The sequence below is a fragment of the Rosa chinensis genome, chromosome 5, assembly GCF_002994745.2.
Source record: "Rosa chinensis cultivar Old Blush chromosome 5, RchiOBHm-V2, whole genome shotgun sequence".
Classification (NCBI taxonomy): Eukaryota; Viridiplantae; Streptophyta; class Magnoliopsida; order Rosales; family Rosaceae; genus Rosa; species Rosa chinensis.
In genome coordinates, this window is record NC_037092.1 from 14,759,525 (window position 1) to 14,777,188 (window position 17,664).

The window sequence follows — 17,664 nt, forward strand, 5'->3', positions numbered from 1 at the left end:
GTGAGCAATGATCCACCAAAATCTCGCCTTACCTTACCTGGTCACAACCAAATTGGAATTACCGAACGGATTGAGTGACTACGATTTGTCTATGATTTGATTTTTTCATTTTGGATTAGATTTTGGTCACGAAACTTTGATGTAATCATTGGCTATTATTAATAAAGTCTCGATTTATTTTATTCAATGTCTTGGACATATTTTAATTTCAAACTTTATTATTTTTCAGTATGTTCCCCAGAGAGCTAGAATGCCTCGTGGATAATGCAACTACACGGTTCCTTCGAAATAGGCAACTATTTTTATGGATGACGCCTTCTCGATCTTCCATGACTACGATGGCTGGATCATCTCAACATGGTAAAGGACTAGCCCAATTTATGTTGCCAAATGGCACAACTTTAAATGTCACCGAAGCTCTTTATGCTCCTAGGGCAGGAAGAACCCTATTGAGCTTCAAAGATATAAGAGCCAATGGTTTTCATGTGGAAACACATTGTGAGAATGGACAAGAGTTCCTTTGCATTACCTCTAATGACTACGGACATAAAAGAGTCTTAGAAAAACTTATGTGTCGTTCTAGTGGGTTGTATGCAACCATTATTCGAATAATTGAATCAAATCATGTTATAGGAGATGATTTATGGGATTCCGACACATATAGGCTTTGGCATGACCGTTTGGGACACCCAGGTCATGATATGATGATCCATATATTAAAGACTTCACACGGACATCCATTTTTCAGAACAAAAAGAAGTAAAAATCAGGATTTGGACCCCAAAGGAGCCTCTGCGCCTCACGGTGCCGTTCACCCCCAAAACCGGCCTTCCTTGGCCGGCGCCGCCGTCCCCCTGCGGCCCAAAGATGGCCTTGACGCCACTCATGCTCCTTTTACTCCAAATCCTACTTCTAAAGTCCATTGTGACTTCCTGGCTCAACCAAAATCCTCATTGGTTGTTTCTAAAGCCCATCATTAGTTCTGCAAAGCCTGCTCTTTAGCAAAATTAGGATCGAGATCATCCTATGCAAAGGACACTAAAGAAAATATACCATTCTTGCAACGAATCCAAGGTGATATTTGTGGACCTATTCAACCTCCTTGCAGACCATTTAGATATTTTATGGTGTTGGTTGATGCATCGACATGCTGGTCACATGTCATGCTATTGTCCACAAGGAACGCTGCATTTGCTAAACTCCTAGCACAAATTATTGAGTTAAGGGCTCACCACCCTGATCATCCTATTAAGTCTATAAGATTAGACAACGCTAGGGAGTTTACATCAAAAACTTTTGATGATTATTGCATGTCCATTGGGATTGATGTTGAACATTCTGTTCCTCATGTTCATACTCAAAATGGTCTCGCAGAAGCCGCCATTAAAAGAGTACAAATGGTCGCTAGAGCATTCGTAATGCGCACCAATCTCCCTATTTCTGCTTGGGGCTATCCAATATTACATGCAGCTGTGGTTATTCGTCTGAGACCCACTGCCAATCAACCATTTTCTACATCCCAGATGGTGACTGGATACGAGCCTGATGTCTCACACTTACGCATATTTGGGTGTGCAGTTTATGTGCCAATTGCGCCGCCACAGCGCACCAAAATGGGTCTTCAACGATAATTAGGCATTTATGTTGGATATGATTTTCCAAAGATTATCCGCTACTTAGAACCCTTGACAGATGATCTCTTTACCGCTAGATTTGCTGATTGTCACTTTGATGAGACAGTCTTCCCGTCGTTAGGGGGAGATAAGAACATAAATGTTTAACAGGAACGACAGGAATTGTCTTGGTCTGTCCCCACTCTGTCTCATCTTGATCCCCGAACCGCACAGTCAGAAATTGAAGTGCGGAGAATTCTCGATCTTCAGAACGTAGTAAAATCGATGCCTGATGCGTTTTCTGATATTGCTAAAGTGACGAGATCACATATACCTGCTGCAAACGTGCTTATAAGGATTGATGTCCCTAAAACTAGAGGACATGACGCCACCTCAAGAGTACATGAGCATGGCGCTAACTGGCCTAAATGGCCTAAATGGAAAGATGCGATCCAGGCTGAATTAGATTAGCTAGCAAAGAGACAGGTATTTGGGCCTATAACGCAGACACCCCCAGATGTAAAGCATGTTGGCTATAAATGGGTCTTTGTTAGAAAGCGTAATAAGAAAAATGAGGTGGTTAGATGTAAAGCCCGCCTCGTGGCGCAATGTTTCTCACAACGCCCTGGAATCAACTATGAGGAGACGTATTCTCCCGTAATGGACATTATAATGTTCCGCTACCTTGTCAGTTTGGTAGTTTCCGAAAAACTTGACATGCAGCTTATGGATGTGGTTACAGCATATCTCTATGGGGATCTAGATTCAGAGAGAGAGATATATATATATATATATATATCTATATATATATATATATATGAAGGTTCCAGATGGACTTCAATTAACCAAATCAAGTGGCTCTAAACCACGGAGCGCGTTTTTAATAAAATTAAAACACTCACTATATGGATTAAAACAATCCGGACGGATGTGGTATAACCGTCTAAGTGACTACTTGATTGGGAAGGGATATATTAATAATGAAATATGCCCATGCGTGTTCATTAAAAGAACAAGTTCCGGATTTGCAATCGTAGCAGTTTATGTCGATGACATGAACCTAATTGGAACTCTAGATGAGTTAAAGGAAACTGCTAAATACTTGAAATCGGAATTTGAGATGAAAGATCTTGGGAAAACATGGTTTTGTCTCGGTTTAGAACTCTAGCACCGTAGTGATGGGATTTTGATCCATCAGTTTGCATGTACTCAGAAAATTCTAAGGCGCTTTAATGAAGATAAAGTAAAGCCTGTGAGTAATCCCATGATTGGTAGTAGTCTTGAGCCCAGAAAAGATCCATTTCATCCAAAGGATGAGGACGAAGAATCACTAGAGGCCGAAGTGCCCTACTTAAGTGCAATAGGCGCATTATTGTACTTATCTCAATGCACAAGAGCGGACATCTCATTCGCAGTGAACTTGTTAGCTCGACATAGTTCTGCGCCAACACGCCCCTCTATTGGGTTGGTGTAAAGACAATCTTTCGATACCTAAGGGGTACGATTGATATGGGCATATTTTATCCCTACAGAGAGAAAAGGAATGACAGAAGGATGGGATCGGACCAAATTGGCTCAAGTGCCACCGTCCAAAATGCCATGGACGGCAACATTGCTGCCGCCACCACCAAGGGTGGCCGGCCACACCCTACTCCACTCCATCAAAACGACAATGATATTTTAATGGGTTTTGTTGAAGCAGGGTATCTCTCTGACCCTTACAAAGATCGCTCCCAAACGGGTTATGTTTTTACCATAGGAAGCACCGCGATATCTTGGAGGTCTACAAAACAGACTCTTGTTGCTACTTCCTCGAATCATGCAGAGATTATTACTCTACATGAAGCTGTACGTGAATGCATATGGCTAAGGTCTGTAATTAGACATATTCAAAGAAGTTGTGGTTTGAAGTCTACCACGGATGAACCTACATGCATTTATGAGGATAATGCAGCTTGTATTGAGCAAATGAAGTTAGGTTTCATCAAGGGCGACAACACCAAGCATATATCGCCTAAGTTCTTTTATAATCAGCAACAACAATCACTTCTAAAGATTGAAGTGGATCAAATCTGATCAGAGGATAATGTAGCGGACTTATTCACTAAGTCGTTACCTAAATCAACCTTCAAGAAACATGTGGAGAGCATCGGATTGAGAAAGTCATCCGAACTCCCACGATTGTAGCAATCAGGGGGAGATATCGACATCAAGGGGAGTTATGATGTCTACATGTTCGTTCTCAAAGAATGAAGGATGTGTTATACTCTTTTTCTCCTCCTCGAGCTTATTTTTGTCCCACAGGTTTTTTTTTACTCGAGCAAGGTTTTTAACGAGGCAACGGATGAAGCATCACCACCAAGTTTGAGCGGCACAAGGGGGAGTGTTGAAGGAAAATCAGTTTTGTGTGTCTATTCAAACTAAGAGTAGTTACATGATTGTAATAGGAGAGAATGTTCTAGAATTCCTAGTCCTATTCGGAATAGATTTCCTTGTATCATTAGAACATGTATTTTGTAATCTCTATATAAAGGGCTCCTATTCTCAATAATGATTGATGCCCTTTGAGCAAGCGCATAATTTAACCCTGAAATGTCATTAGTAGTATATAATAAATAGGGATCGTTCTATTCTGGGGATTGAGGGTACACCTGTCAATGTAGGACAAACAAACAATTAAAATTAAAACAAAGTATAATATTCACAAAGATATTCACAACTATAAACACTTTACACGAAAAAGGGGGATTTTGTTTTTGATTTTTCGAAAATAAAACTAAATTAACAAAACAACTAAAATGCAAAAACATAAAAATACAAATGGAATGAGAGAACACAGATCAAAACTGAAATATATGATTAAAATCGATTCAAGTTCTAACATTGTTCATCAAAGTCATGCAAGAGGAGTTGATCATGTGAAACGTTAAAAGCAAACAATTTCCCATATTTTACTTTTCAATGCTAATTAATCTACGTGAAAGCACAAAGACTAATTCTATCAAACATGCATTCAAGCCCTAGAAAGCTAGTCAATCACAACATGTTCAACGCAATAAACACCTAGAAAGGCTATCAACTCAAGTGTGCAACTTAGTATGAAAAAGTCCACCTAATTGCAATTCTCTTTGATTAAATCCGATTTTTGCACAAAACCTTTACTACTTGTCGATTTAATAACACAAAACCAAAAAGTTGATTCATGTCCTTAATTTCGTAGCAACATTCATATGAAAACCCAAAAAGTTTCGAACCTTTTAAGATCAAAATACAAAAGACGTCTATCATGCAAATTTAATCAAACACTCACACAAAAGCAACCATAAATCGCAATATAAGAATCTGAAATTATCAATTAATCATAAAAATTCCAGAAATAATACTTTGTTCATACATATATGTCAACTAAGGCAAAACCAACGAAATACAAAGCAAAGGTTACAAAGGAGAATCGGATTACACCGTGGATGAAGATGAGATGAACGAATTGGTGATGTGGTCTCTTGAATTTCGAAAGCAATCTTCAAGGTGGAGGATGGATGATGCTCACGGCTTCTCTTCTTCTTCCTTGGCCTTGCTTGAACTTCGTGGTTTGCCCTAGAGGATGGAGAAACTCACGGCTTTGCTAAGGAACTTTTCTGATTTTTTTCTAAAGTGTAGAATGTCAAAACTTGGGAACCCTTGACGTTGAGAGAAGGGGAGTATATATAGGGGACGACCTCCTTGCTCTCCAAGCTGTGTGCTTCCTCAATATTCTCACGGCAACCATGTGATAACTCCACATAATTTCCTCCAATGCTTGCTTGCCACATAAGCCCTATGAGGTGGTCCAACCAATCACAAAATTCTCTTTTAATTCCCTAGAAATCATGCCGAAATTCCTTGAGATAATTTCTGATTTTTCTAGTTTAAATTCGGCCAAACTTCCTTTAGGGAATTAAGGAATGTATCTAGACTTCTTTTTAGCTTTTCTTGGTCTCCACACATATTTTCTTTCCTTAAAACTCTCTAGAGAATATCTCTTTGCCGTCCAAAGCTAGGGTTTCACGTTGCCTCCCTTGTTTCTCTCTTCATTCTTCACGGCAAACTCTTCTAGGATAAGTCTCCAAGTATATTTCTTTCCATAAAAATAGCCCTAGAAAATCTCTTTGCCGAAATCTTTTATTTTCTCTTTGATTCACACGGAAACTTCCTTGTTTATCTCTTAGAGTTTCACGGCAACAACATCCTAGGGTTTACTTCATTGCGTCACAACCCTAATTCCATGGGCTTTGTGGGCTTTTAATCCAATTGCCGAAAATCCAATGAGTCTTGAGAGTTCTTGGGCCTTGTTGCTTCAACTTCAAGCCTTGTCACCTTCCAACGTCATGACACTTCATTTTTCCATTTCTTTTTCATAATAACGTTGGAAACTTCATTGGTAAGCTTTCCTCCTTTTCGCAGGGTTTCCTGGTTGAAGCAGGAAAACTTCTTTTCTTCATTTCTGCTCACTTCTGTGGTCCATTGTTTCTCATCTTTGCTCCCCTTGACTTCCGCAAGCTCCTCTTCCCATCTATGAGTTCATTTCCACTTTTTAGCTCGGAGGTCCTGAAAATAGAAACTAGTAAGAAAAATAGAAACTTTCCAAAAATGAAAAATGGCAACTTTCCTAAACTGAAAATGGGAAACTTTCTAAAAATGAAAAATAGAAACTACAAAAAAAATAGAAACTTCCTACAAATAGGAACTTTCCCAATCAAAGAATTGAAACTTTCCTAAACAGAGTTTTAATAAGGAAATAAAGCAGAAAATGTAGGGAAAAGCAAGTAAAACGTCGCATTAAAATGCTCCTATCAATGATATACAATTCTCTTATCAATCTCTCTCGAATTCTCTTTTACTTAAACAATGATATTTTGTTTTTGGGTCCCAATCAATCCATCTGACCATCTGCGTTTTGCTTTAGACTTGGTGTCACCTAAATTCTATATACTTCAAAGATTGTGCCTTTACCTTGGGAGACGAAAGATTTTTAGACTTGATACCCTTAAACAATCGCGTGAGATCAGCATTATGGATTTCACTAACTATGGTGTGAGGATGCATGGTTTTCCGATCCTTTGATTCATATATAGAATGGTCTTCAAGTCATTTATGTGTGATTTCATGTGTAGCAGCTTATTTCTTTAGCAAATAAATATTTTCACTTGTTTGTTTCATAAATTATAATCTTAAGGACGTTGAAGTGTCATCCAAATTTCATATACTTCACTGATGCATATGTAGAGATCACTTTTCATAAACGTCAAGGGAGCCATATTTTGGAAATCAGAAGAATAGGAAGGCCAATTACTGCTTGGATCCTTCATACAGAAGCACATGCCACCGGCAATTTGGCGGCTTTTACCCTCTATGGTGTGGAAACTTGGAATGGTTTCATACACTACAAGAAGCTTAAGCCTCAATTATCATTATCACTTCATAATATATACAAGAAAATTTCACTCATCCGAATGTTACAACCAAATAACTCTGGTAATAACATAGAAATTGACCGCTGCTTTTGCTCATCTCAACCGTGCTGAATTTGCATGCTGCTCAACATACATAGGCAGAAGAATGATGTTATCTATCTCCTTCAGTAAGACGTCCTCCGTGATATTATCCTCTATGCTTTTCTTTACCTTTTTGTAGGTCTCTACATCATTTGGAGTCGATTTATCTGTCCTGCTCCGCATGTAGACCCATTCTTTTTTCTCAGAATCCCGAAAACACTCTATTATTTTTCCCGAATAAAAAGAGTAGTGTTCCGAACTATCCTTAAATGCAACCCTCTCTCCTTTCATTAGTTGCTTTTCTCCATATGCATACAGATAAAGCAGTTTCCGACCATCACCACCTACCTCGAAGAGAAAATCAACCGAGTTCATTTCCGGGTATTTCCACTTCACAAGGCGTTCATGTTTTCTGATAACATAAGGATCGTCCATACCCTGAAAGATCACGCCATCTGCATCATGTGAAAGCTTTGGGATGAATTCCTTCAAAATCTTCTTCACCTTAGAGAGTGGCCAAAAGCCCTTCATCCTCACCCTGAATGGTTCCAAGTCATATCTGTAGTCAGGATTATTGCTCCTACTTTCGTAAACTCGGCGCTGGTCATTAGTCCGAGGCTCAATTACTTGCTCCTCAATCTTCTTCGACCGCTCCTGAAAAGGCCACTCTACCACAGAACCGTTGTTGAGTGCCATCATATCATAAACAAGGTATCTTCTGGTCTGCTTCTTCTGTGGACCTGGCAGGTGCTCAGTATCGATCACCATCTCCCCATCTAGTAACGTGCAGTGGTGAGTACTCTTCTCAGTAGAACCATTTGAGTGTTTGCGGGGAAACCTCATTTGAACCCTCCTAAAATTGAAGCTTCTATCAATCAAGTAACATCCATGTATAGTTATTAACATCATATAACGGGTTCCATCAGCTTTCCAAGTGGCATAGTAAGACTGTTGCCTCAACAACTGTAGATTCTCCCAGTTAAGAGAAACTGGGTGTGACCCTGGGAATTGCCATCTTCCTCGTACCCTGGGAAAGGCCTTAAGAAGTTTGTAGCACAACCTCCGCAGTTCCTCTTGCTGGCCATCAGGTATATCGTCACCCAGGATATCATCATTAGTCATTACTACACCATCTGTATCCCTATCCTGATGACTATTTTTCAAAATTTGATCATTGTCGTCTGGCACAAATTCCGAAGATCTCTTCCACTCAGGAGAAGGTGGGCAAACGAATTCCACAGGCTTCATTTCATGATAGAATGAGTACAATGCATTGATGTAGTCAGGTTTATATATTCCCGGAGGACGCGCTTGAGCAAAATCTTTTATTGCTCGAGTGACTGTCCTCATTGGCTGCGTGCGCATCAAGTAATGTATGATCATGTACCCTGTGCGATTGTGTCCATGTGTACAATGCACAAGGATATACTTCTCTGGGTAGTACTCTTTGAATCGCATAACCTCGTATACGAAACGATTCACCGAAAAGTTGTCCGGTACAGAATTCCGGCCATTGCATGGAATCCTGACATGCTTGATACCCATTTTCACCAAATCACACGTCCGATAGTAACGAGTTGTGTTGGTCAAATCGATAACCAAACCGATTTTTCTTCGCCGAAATCTCTGTGCCTCAATCACTTGCTTGAATGAGTATCTCTTAGCATGAGGAACAAAGACATTGTAGGATTCACCTAGTGGCACTTTAGAAGGTATCATGCAATCTAGCTCTTCACCAAACGATGAGCAATCCAACCACCCAGAGGGGAGCTTAGATGTGTCATAAGACTTGGGAGTTTGAAAAGATTCATTTGAAGGACGCAGCTGAGATAGTACTGATCTGTGGGTATATGAACTACCTTGATCTGGTTTCAATCGCTTACACTGTCTCTCTTCGCTATCGCTGCGTTCTGGGTTTGGTGCGGGTAATTGTAATGAACTCAAGTGGATGTCTGTGGAGACCATTATTAGGTCTGATCGAAATGGATTTGCAAGGATGCCGCATCCCCTGTATATATAGACAAGTATATATACCAAATCCTTAAACGATTAGGAGAGTAGGACTGTTTTCCTTATTTGGCTAGGATTGATAGACAACTAGGAATTGTAGCTCTTTCTTAAGTGTGTGTGCGCGCGTGTTTTCAACGTCTCAGTTGGTCAAAAGAAAGATATTTTATCCTCGTTTACTATTAATTAATGGGTTTTTGTCCATTTACCACATTTTTAGAGATTTTTTTCTCACTTACCCATTAAGTTTTTTTAATTCCCTCTTACCAAAAACACTCTAAGGAAGTCTTCCCTAATACCCCATTAATTTTTTTTTTTTTTGTTTATTTTTTAGACTATTTCACCCTCACCCCTTTGTTACTTAGAGAGAGAGAAAAAAAATGGAAGAGAGATAAACCATAGGAGACTTCGTCAGATCCCTGTCACCGTTCGCCGGATTCCGGTCACCGGTCGCCACCCTCCGAATTTTTCTAAAAACCTCTCCGGAGGTCCCCAAAAAGGTCGCCGGAAAGGTTTATTGCTCCAATAGACGTTTATTGCCCCCCAATAAATGTCTATTGCTCCCCATTGCCCCAATAGACGTCTATTGCCCCCAATAGTCTATTGCCTTCCAATAGACGTCTATTGCCCCCCAATAGAGGGGCAATAAACCTCTATTGCCCCTCAATAGACGTCTATTGCCCCTTAATAGAACTTTCGATAGCCGGAATGAGAACTAATCTTTTTAAAATTAGACAAATAAAACTTTGATTAAAGAAAAAAACTAAGAAATTATATCAATTTAAAAACGTCTATTGCCCCTCAATAGACATACAAAACTTTTTTTTCTTTCTTTCTTTCTTTCTATCCCATTACTAAAAAAAAAAGATCTGGTCACCCATGTCTTCTCCCTTCGCCGGTTGCAGGATCTATTGCAGAAGCAGAGCAGTGGCGCGAAATTCCGAAGAAACCGCTCGTCAAGCATGCAGCTCTCGCCTACCTCCAGCCAATGTCGACGCCGCCGGAGCTCAGCGACAAGGGCCTGCTCGTCTTTCTCCTCCTCAACTACTTCCTCTTCCACACTCTTTCCCCAATCCTCATCGTTGGCTTGGCTGTACAAATTCTTGGGATTGGGATTCGACTTTGATTGGAGAGGCGAAGGCGTGGTGGAGCTAGGGTCAGGAGATGTCGGATAGAGGTGAGCGACGTTGACCGGAAGCTTCCGTCGTTGGTGCGACACCATGAAATGATCAGATGTCGAAGAACCTCTTAGAATAGAACGACGATATGAGGGGGGAGAAGCAGTTTGAAGATGATGTCGTGGTGGACAAAGAGGATCTCGACGTCAATGGAATGAACCAGGGAGATGACGATGATGACCCGTGCACAATTGATCTGATTCTATAATGATATCATTGTGGTTTTGTCGAAGCTCCGGCGTTGATATCTTGGCTAGAGAGAGAGAGAGAGAAGAGAGAGAGTAATCTGGTGAGATAGTGGTGGATCGGAGGGATGAAAGGGAAAGGAGAGAGTGGCATGGATGTGATTTTTTAAATTAGGCTGAGGGCATAATTATCATTTTACGTTTAGTTTGTGTAAGTGGGAATAAAAAACAGTTGATGGTGTAAGTGGGAATACCTTGATCTAATTTTGGGCTTTGGGTCAAGGACCCTTAATTAATTGCATGTATTTACAGTATCATATTTATGAAACTTGGGAGCAAGTATCCCCCAAGAATCGGGTCATCTTTGAAATACGAATACAAATCACTCAGGTCCTTGCCATATCATCAAGATAAGGTTACGCTTGATTTAGCTATTTAATTGCCAATGTGACGTGATGGATAATAATTTATACTATTATTAAGAGAAGATGTTTTATTAGTCAAAACAGAATAAATGTACCAAGATGACCCTGAAATGTTAAAAAAATTATACAACTCATAAAATAGATAGGGTGATATAGTCAAATTACAAAATAAACAGAAAATATTAAAAAAAATGTGAAAATGAGAAACAGATAATTAAACTACCCACTCCTTTAAATAACTTCCCACTCCCTATTAAAAAAAAAATTCAATTTTCACACACATAATGTGTGAGGCCATCTAGTAACATAGCAATCACCCTTTGTGATTACGACCTAAAAGTAAATGTATCAACTGCAAAATCACCCTTTGTGATTTCATGGTCAATTTAGTTTGCTGCAAAACAGCAATCCTGGCCAGAGGGATTTCCAAAAGCAGAAGCACAAAGGGAGTGATTATAAGATCGCATTCTCCTGTAGGTTGGGGACCTCCTGGTCCTGGGATCAAATTTTGGCACTGCAACTGGTAAACACCTTGCATTGTGTGCACTGGATTACCATGTGGGATCGATTTCTAGCAATCGCGGCCGGCGGTCTATGTCAAACACTAAATTGGCCTTAGTCGGTGGTGTCCCCCAATCTCGACTCCACATAATCAATAAAGAGCAACAACTCCAGGCACGTCAAGTTGGGGTGCATGATAGTAGTATAGTACCAGACTACCAGTACTAACGAAACTGATATTGGTTTGAAATGTGGAGAAGACGCTGATTTTTATGCAATTGAGCAAGGATTGGAGTTGATGGATTGATGGTGCTTTAGTCTAAGAGAGACAACACCAGAATCAAGTTCTATTCAATCCAGTCAAACTGACAACTAAAAAGTAACATTGTTCAAGTAGTAATGTAAGATTTAAAGTATATCACCGAACAATTTTTATCCAATCATTGAATAAAGGGTTTTTATCACCCATGGGGTCTAAACTTTTGAGCACCAGACAAATGATACCCAAATAACTTTTAAAAGTGATCAAAAAGGTAGCTGAACTTTCAAAAACACATCAACATAATACCTCCGCCAATTTTCTGTCAATGGACCGTTAAATATGAGGGTATATCAGTCATTTGAACCATTTTGACTGAAAATCACTTGTTTACCCTTGGGCCTCTTTTGGTTCGCGGAAAGGAAATCAATTCTTTTGTATTTCCTATGGGAAAGGAAAGCTGGTGGGAAATTAGTTCTCCTTTGTGCTGTTTGGAAACGTTGGGAAAGCAACGAGAAAATATATGTGTGTTTCCATTTTAGTGTTTGGTTTGTGTAAGGAGAAAGGAAACTAAATTATATTAAAATTTCATTTATATCCTCATTGTTCAAGTAAATCCAGAATATGTGTCTAGCCCAAACTCTAGGTTATTTGACCTAGTTGTAATAAGGTTTTGAATTAGAGAAATTCTCGGAGATAGTCATGGATATCCGATTCACATTTCCTTGTACAACTCTGATTCTATGTCTTATAATCCTCTATATAAAGAGGCCCCTATTATCAATAAAAGCACGACTCAATTCTCTCCCAATTTCAGTTTTCCTTAAACACGTTATCAGCACGACGTCCTAACCCTGAAATAAATAGCTAAAACCCTAAATCCGAATACAAAACCTTGAAACCTTTTCTACCTCTGCCACACAACTGGAAGCTCTCGACCCCAAGAATCCAGAACCGGTGGCAGAACCACCAGAACATTCCGGAAACCTACTGAACCGGCCACCGGAAACTCCAAACCACCCTCAGCAAATACTCTACCTGTTCACCACCTTTCGGACCTCCTATTTCCACCAAATCTTTTCAGCTGAGGCCTTTTGACTCCAGGATTCAGGAACCGGAGGACAATCATTGAAAACCGGCCTAGAAGTTGCTGAACTGGCAGCCAAAACCTTCTGCAAAAAAACCGGCAGAAGAAGAAGAAAAAAAAAAGGAGAAGGCAACCCAAGGCTCAGCGGCCCAAGTGCGAGTGCGGCCCAAAAGAAAAAGGGGCTGACGTGGCCCACTGCAAAAAAAAAAAAAAAGAGACCAGCCCAAAAGAAGTCAAGGCCCAGTCCATCCAACCACGTCAGCACGCCACGTAACACTACCACGTCAGCAGTGGTTAATGCTGGTTGACCATTTCCGATCAACTTTTCGGCGACTTTTTCCGGTTAAATTTTCCAGCGACCTATTTCAAGGTATTTTTTACTAAAAGTTCCCGTTTTTGAAGTTTTTATTTCTTTTCTCTTCTTTTTCTCGGGGACTTGCAAACTCATTTCTTCTACCCTCTTTCTTCATCATAGGGGAGACCTAATTAAGCCGAACTGTGGGGGTTCATGCTCACTCCAAGCTTGGAGCTTGTTGAGATCTCCAAACTTAGAGTTTGTAGAGAATTTATGATCGACCACTTGCGTCATTGTTTTGATCTAATCCAATACCTCTTGGAATTGAATTTTTTGGAAGCGATTACACTCAGAAATTTTATATGTTTTCGTGGTAGCCTTTTACGCTCCGAAACTAACCCTAATTTCTTGTTCTCTTTCAGGATGAGTAACCTAAACAAATTGGACTCCATTGAGAACAACTGGCTCTGGATATCACAGGTGGGTTCCTGATGTCCACCAGCATCTCAAGGCCGATGGAATTCAGGATATGATTCTCGAGCCTAGCCAGGACGTGCTAACTGTTGAGCAAGCTAAAGCTTTGGAAGCAAATAGAGCAGCCTTAGAGGCAAATAAGGCGAAAGTCATCATCATAATGACTCGTCATATGAATGATTCGCTTCAGTACGAGTGTATGAATGAAGAAGACCCTAGAAGGCTGTGGGCCTCACTCGAAGAAAGATTTGGCAACGTCCGTGACTCCCTGCTTCCTGACCTAGAAGTGAGATGGCATAGCCTCCGCTTCTATGATTTCAAGTCAGTTCTTGACTACAACTCGGAAGCAATTCGCATTAAATCTTTAATGGAATTCTGTGGTAAAGAGATCACAAATGCGAAATTGATTGAGAAGACTCTCTCTACCTTCCCCGTCTCTGCATTGGTGGTTGCTAAGAACTATCGCATCGATGTTACTACAGGACGGATCACAAGGTCTCATGAGCTCATTGGAGCTATGAATGTCGCTAAAAAGCATGACAACATCCTTGTGAAGAACTATAATTCAAGATCTGTGGAAACAGAGCATATTCCAGAATCCAATTTTAGTCGCACTCCTAAAAGAGGGCTCCAAGAGCGAAACCCTAATTTTAGGGATACTTCTGGATATTCCGGTCCATATAATTACTCTACTTGGGAAGGTAACCACCAAAATAGGCGAAAACAGAACCAAAGAGGTCAACGTGGAAAGAGAGAGGGAGGCAACTCCTCTGGCCATACACTAGGAGCCATCTAAAGACATATCATTGGCACAAAAATGTTATTTGCAGTAGTCATCAATGCACCATAACTTTTGAGAAGGATTTTTCCCCTAATCCAGCTATTATATAAAAATATATATATATATATATATATATATTCAAAAAATAATAGTAATAATAAAATTTAAAAAATCTTTCCTAATCCAGGTAGGATATATACATAAATGCCTTCCCCTGTTGTACTCTGCGCCAATAATTTCCTGAGTTACAAATGCCATAAGCAAGATTTAAATTCTGAACCAAAAACAAAGCAAGAACAATATTCTGTTTTCCTCGACACTCTTGGCGTGTGTGCGCTTCGGAGAAACCTGGTCCAAGAAACTAAAAATACATCTACATGTTACGCATGCTATACTATACAATGTCATGCAACTAACTGTGCCTCATCAATTTCAGGGACTACAATGTCAAGCCTCATCATGGGCTTGTATTTCTCAGGAATCTGAGCACCTGCTTGCAAGCACAGCTCTACCACTGCTGGCACCTTCCCGTAGAACTTCTTGAGCGCACCACCCTTCATTGGAGGCCCTTTGGGATCTTTGACATGCCATACATAATTTGGAGGGAAAACTTCGTCCACGGTAGCATCCTGCCAACCATGTTTTCCATCCCTCCATTGGTGCTTGAATTCTCCACACAGCTTTGCATTATGACCCCAAGGTCCTACATGAACCTCCGTGCAATACCCACATGCCTTCACACTGCATTTCTTCATCAGCTTTGTCACTCCAGACTTGACAGTTTCATATGCATCTAGTGTCTCCTGTGCAATTTTAGGAATATCTGATGACAGTGGAGGTGCAAACCATTCAGAAGCCCCATGTGTATCAAGATCAGCAATAGCAAGTGAAGATGGATTTGCAGCATGCCATTGCTCAGGCTCCTCAACAAATCCACCCCGATCGATCACTTTCTTTCCGATCATTCGGATGGGTTTGGTTCTTCGGCGTGAAGGGTACTCAGGTATGTCCACACCAGCTTGGATGCACAGCTCCACAACTGCTGGAATCCTGTCATATTGGAATCTAGTTTCATGCTTAATGCGCCGACCAAAAGGATCGTAGAGATGATATGCTTCAATGGGTACAAGTACGTCATTGATTGAACCCTTCATCCATGAGTGGAAGCTTCGGCGTGTAGCATTTGATGGACCAAGACAGTCCTGAATGTGATGGCCAGACTGGGCTACATGGACCTCAGAGCATTCACTGCCAAAGAGTTAAAACAATTTAATGTTCCAATCTATAACCTATCTTGCGAAACATACTGAAAGATGGATACAAAATACAATTAAAACATACTTACAGGCAACCATATACTGGAATAACATGCAACAGCTGTGCAAGGCCTTTAATCAAAGCTTTCCAAGCATGCAGTACTTGATGAGCAACAGGAATTAGATCAGGGTCAAGTAATCCATTTTTTGGAGGGTCGAGTGGCTTTTCTATACCCTTTTCTGCAAGTTTTTTGTTCACCTTTGCAGCCTGCTTAATCTTCTCTAAGGGAATGGGATATGGTTTTTTCTTTTGCTTAGGTAGTACAGCTGGAAGATCCTCATTTTGGGGAGATGCATCTCGCTTCCTGAAAGTTGGTTCTACACTGGGCTTCCTACTGACAGAGTAGATGGTTCTGCATGTACTTCCCCCTTTACGAAGCTTTCCATGCTCAAACTGCATTTTAAACAAAGCTAGGGTATGAGGCTCAGAACAAAACTAAACTCACATCAATAACTATGTATTTCCAAATTAAGCAGGCAAATATTTTCAAAAGTACCCTTACAATCACAAGTCACAACTTGAACAACAGAAGCCTAAGAGTGTAACATCACTAGGAACACACGTAGTGATCTAATCAACTAGTAGCACAATCATACATAGGGAAGAGGGTTGGTAGCAACAGTTCTAGCTCAGCCTTCTGACTTAAATTCTTGACAAGTAGTCAAGTACCACTATCTTTTACTTTTTACGGAGTAATAATATCATAATATAACTGAGTAACATACGAACACATTGTTATCTATATTTTCCAACTTGACATTCAGCTTTGCAGCAAAACAAAAGGAAATAAGATGCAGTCCTTTCCATATTCAAAATTTAGCCAGATCATCTAATATGCATATTTGTAGTACACTTCCACAATAATGTGCAGATAAAAAGAACAAAAGGAACTCAAAAAGAGGTAATCAAACCTTCAAGCCAAGATTATATGAACTCGCAGCTGATAATTGAGGCGGCTTGAAATCTACGGTACTGAGGCAAGCACCTAAGAAGTAAAGCAATACGAAAACAGGTTATTTTAAAATTTGTTTCTAAACATACAAGCTAAAGAATGAAAGAATGAGTGTATCACCTTTCGGAGACGGTTCCCACAAAGTAGAGGATGCTGTTGGAGGCCTCTGGAACATCTATCTATGTTGGAGTCAGCTCTCTCCTGGCAAACAAAAAACCCAGTACAACAAACCAAGTGTGAAAATCAAAGGACACGATGCTTGAATACTCAAATTATATAGCTTTCCTGGGGAGAAAAACTTATCCCTAATGTCATTTCAAAGCCTAAGTATAGCAATTCAGTACTATTGTTAACGGGTGTGCAATAATATAAACCCAGAAGAAATCTAGCATTCAACAACACCACCACCCAAAAGCTGATGCAAAGATTGCAACTTTCACACCCAAAATGCTGAATTTCCAGCACCCAATTAATCAGGAAGCTAAAAGACACTGCTTTTCCCACCCATTTAATTTTGAAGGGTTCTGTTAGGGCATTTCATCGAACAGGTGGTGTGCGCTAGAAAAAATAAGACTACCCAAAAGCAACCCAGTTTCCAATTACTACAGACTTGTGTGTAACAAGACTAAGATAGCTTACTGAAACTTACAAGATTGATGAGCCACTTTTTCAGGTTGGAAATACTGCAACCGGTTCAGCCTGGCGCTTATCAGTAATACGTGTACAGTTAACAGCAATAGAGCTTCAGTTTCTTGGTCTTATGGAAGGACATGGTGGTCAACAAAATATCTACATGGGGGTATGATAGCTAGAATGTGGAAGTGTCGTTGGCCCCAAGCATAGATTATACTTTATATAAAAAACCTTCAAGCACAAAATTTTTAAATATAGGTCCGTGTTTAAGGGTTTTTGGATAATAAGAAAAGTGTCAAGGACTGAGTGATAATTTCTTGAATCCAAAATCCAGAAAATAGCTTATGAATTTTGAGCAGTGACCAAAATATCGAAGATTATGGAAATATTAATGGTTTAAAAAAAGTTCGAAGGAAATATCGA

At 40.0% G+C, this 17,664-nt stretch overlaps 2 protein-coding genes across 2 annotated transcripts; both read right to left on the minus strand.

Annotated features, from left to right (window-relative positions):
- Nucleotides 1-6,921: 6,921 nt before the first annotated feature.
- On the minus strand, nt 6,922-9,112 carry LOC112203227 (mRNA-capping enzyme). Its single transcript, XM_024344222.2, has one exon. The coding sequence runs from the start codon at nt 9,110-9,112 to the stop codon at nt 7,160-7,162; it is 1,953 nt and encodes a 650-aa protein (XP_024199990.1). The 3' UTR covers nt 6,922-7,159.
- Nucleotides 9,113-14,534: 5,422 nt separating this feature from the next.
- LOC112202876 (APO protein 1, chloroplastic) lies at nt 14,535-17,434 on the minus strand. Its single transcript, XM_024343894.2, has 5 exons — nt 17,258-17,434; nt 16,729-16,809; nt 16,568-16,641; nt 15,685-16,049; nt 14,535-15,587 (listed from the first exon to the last, which is right to left on the minus strand). Exons 2-5 carry the CDS (start codon nt 16,781-16,783, stop codon nt 14,744-14,746), a joined length of 1,338 nt encoding a protein of 445 aa, XP_024199662.1. The 5' UTR covers nt 16,784-16,809; nt 17,258-17,434; the 3' UTR covers nt 14,535-14,743.
- Nucleotides 17,435-17,664: the final 230 nt, after the last annotated feature.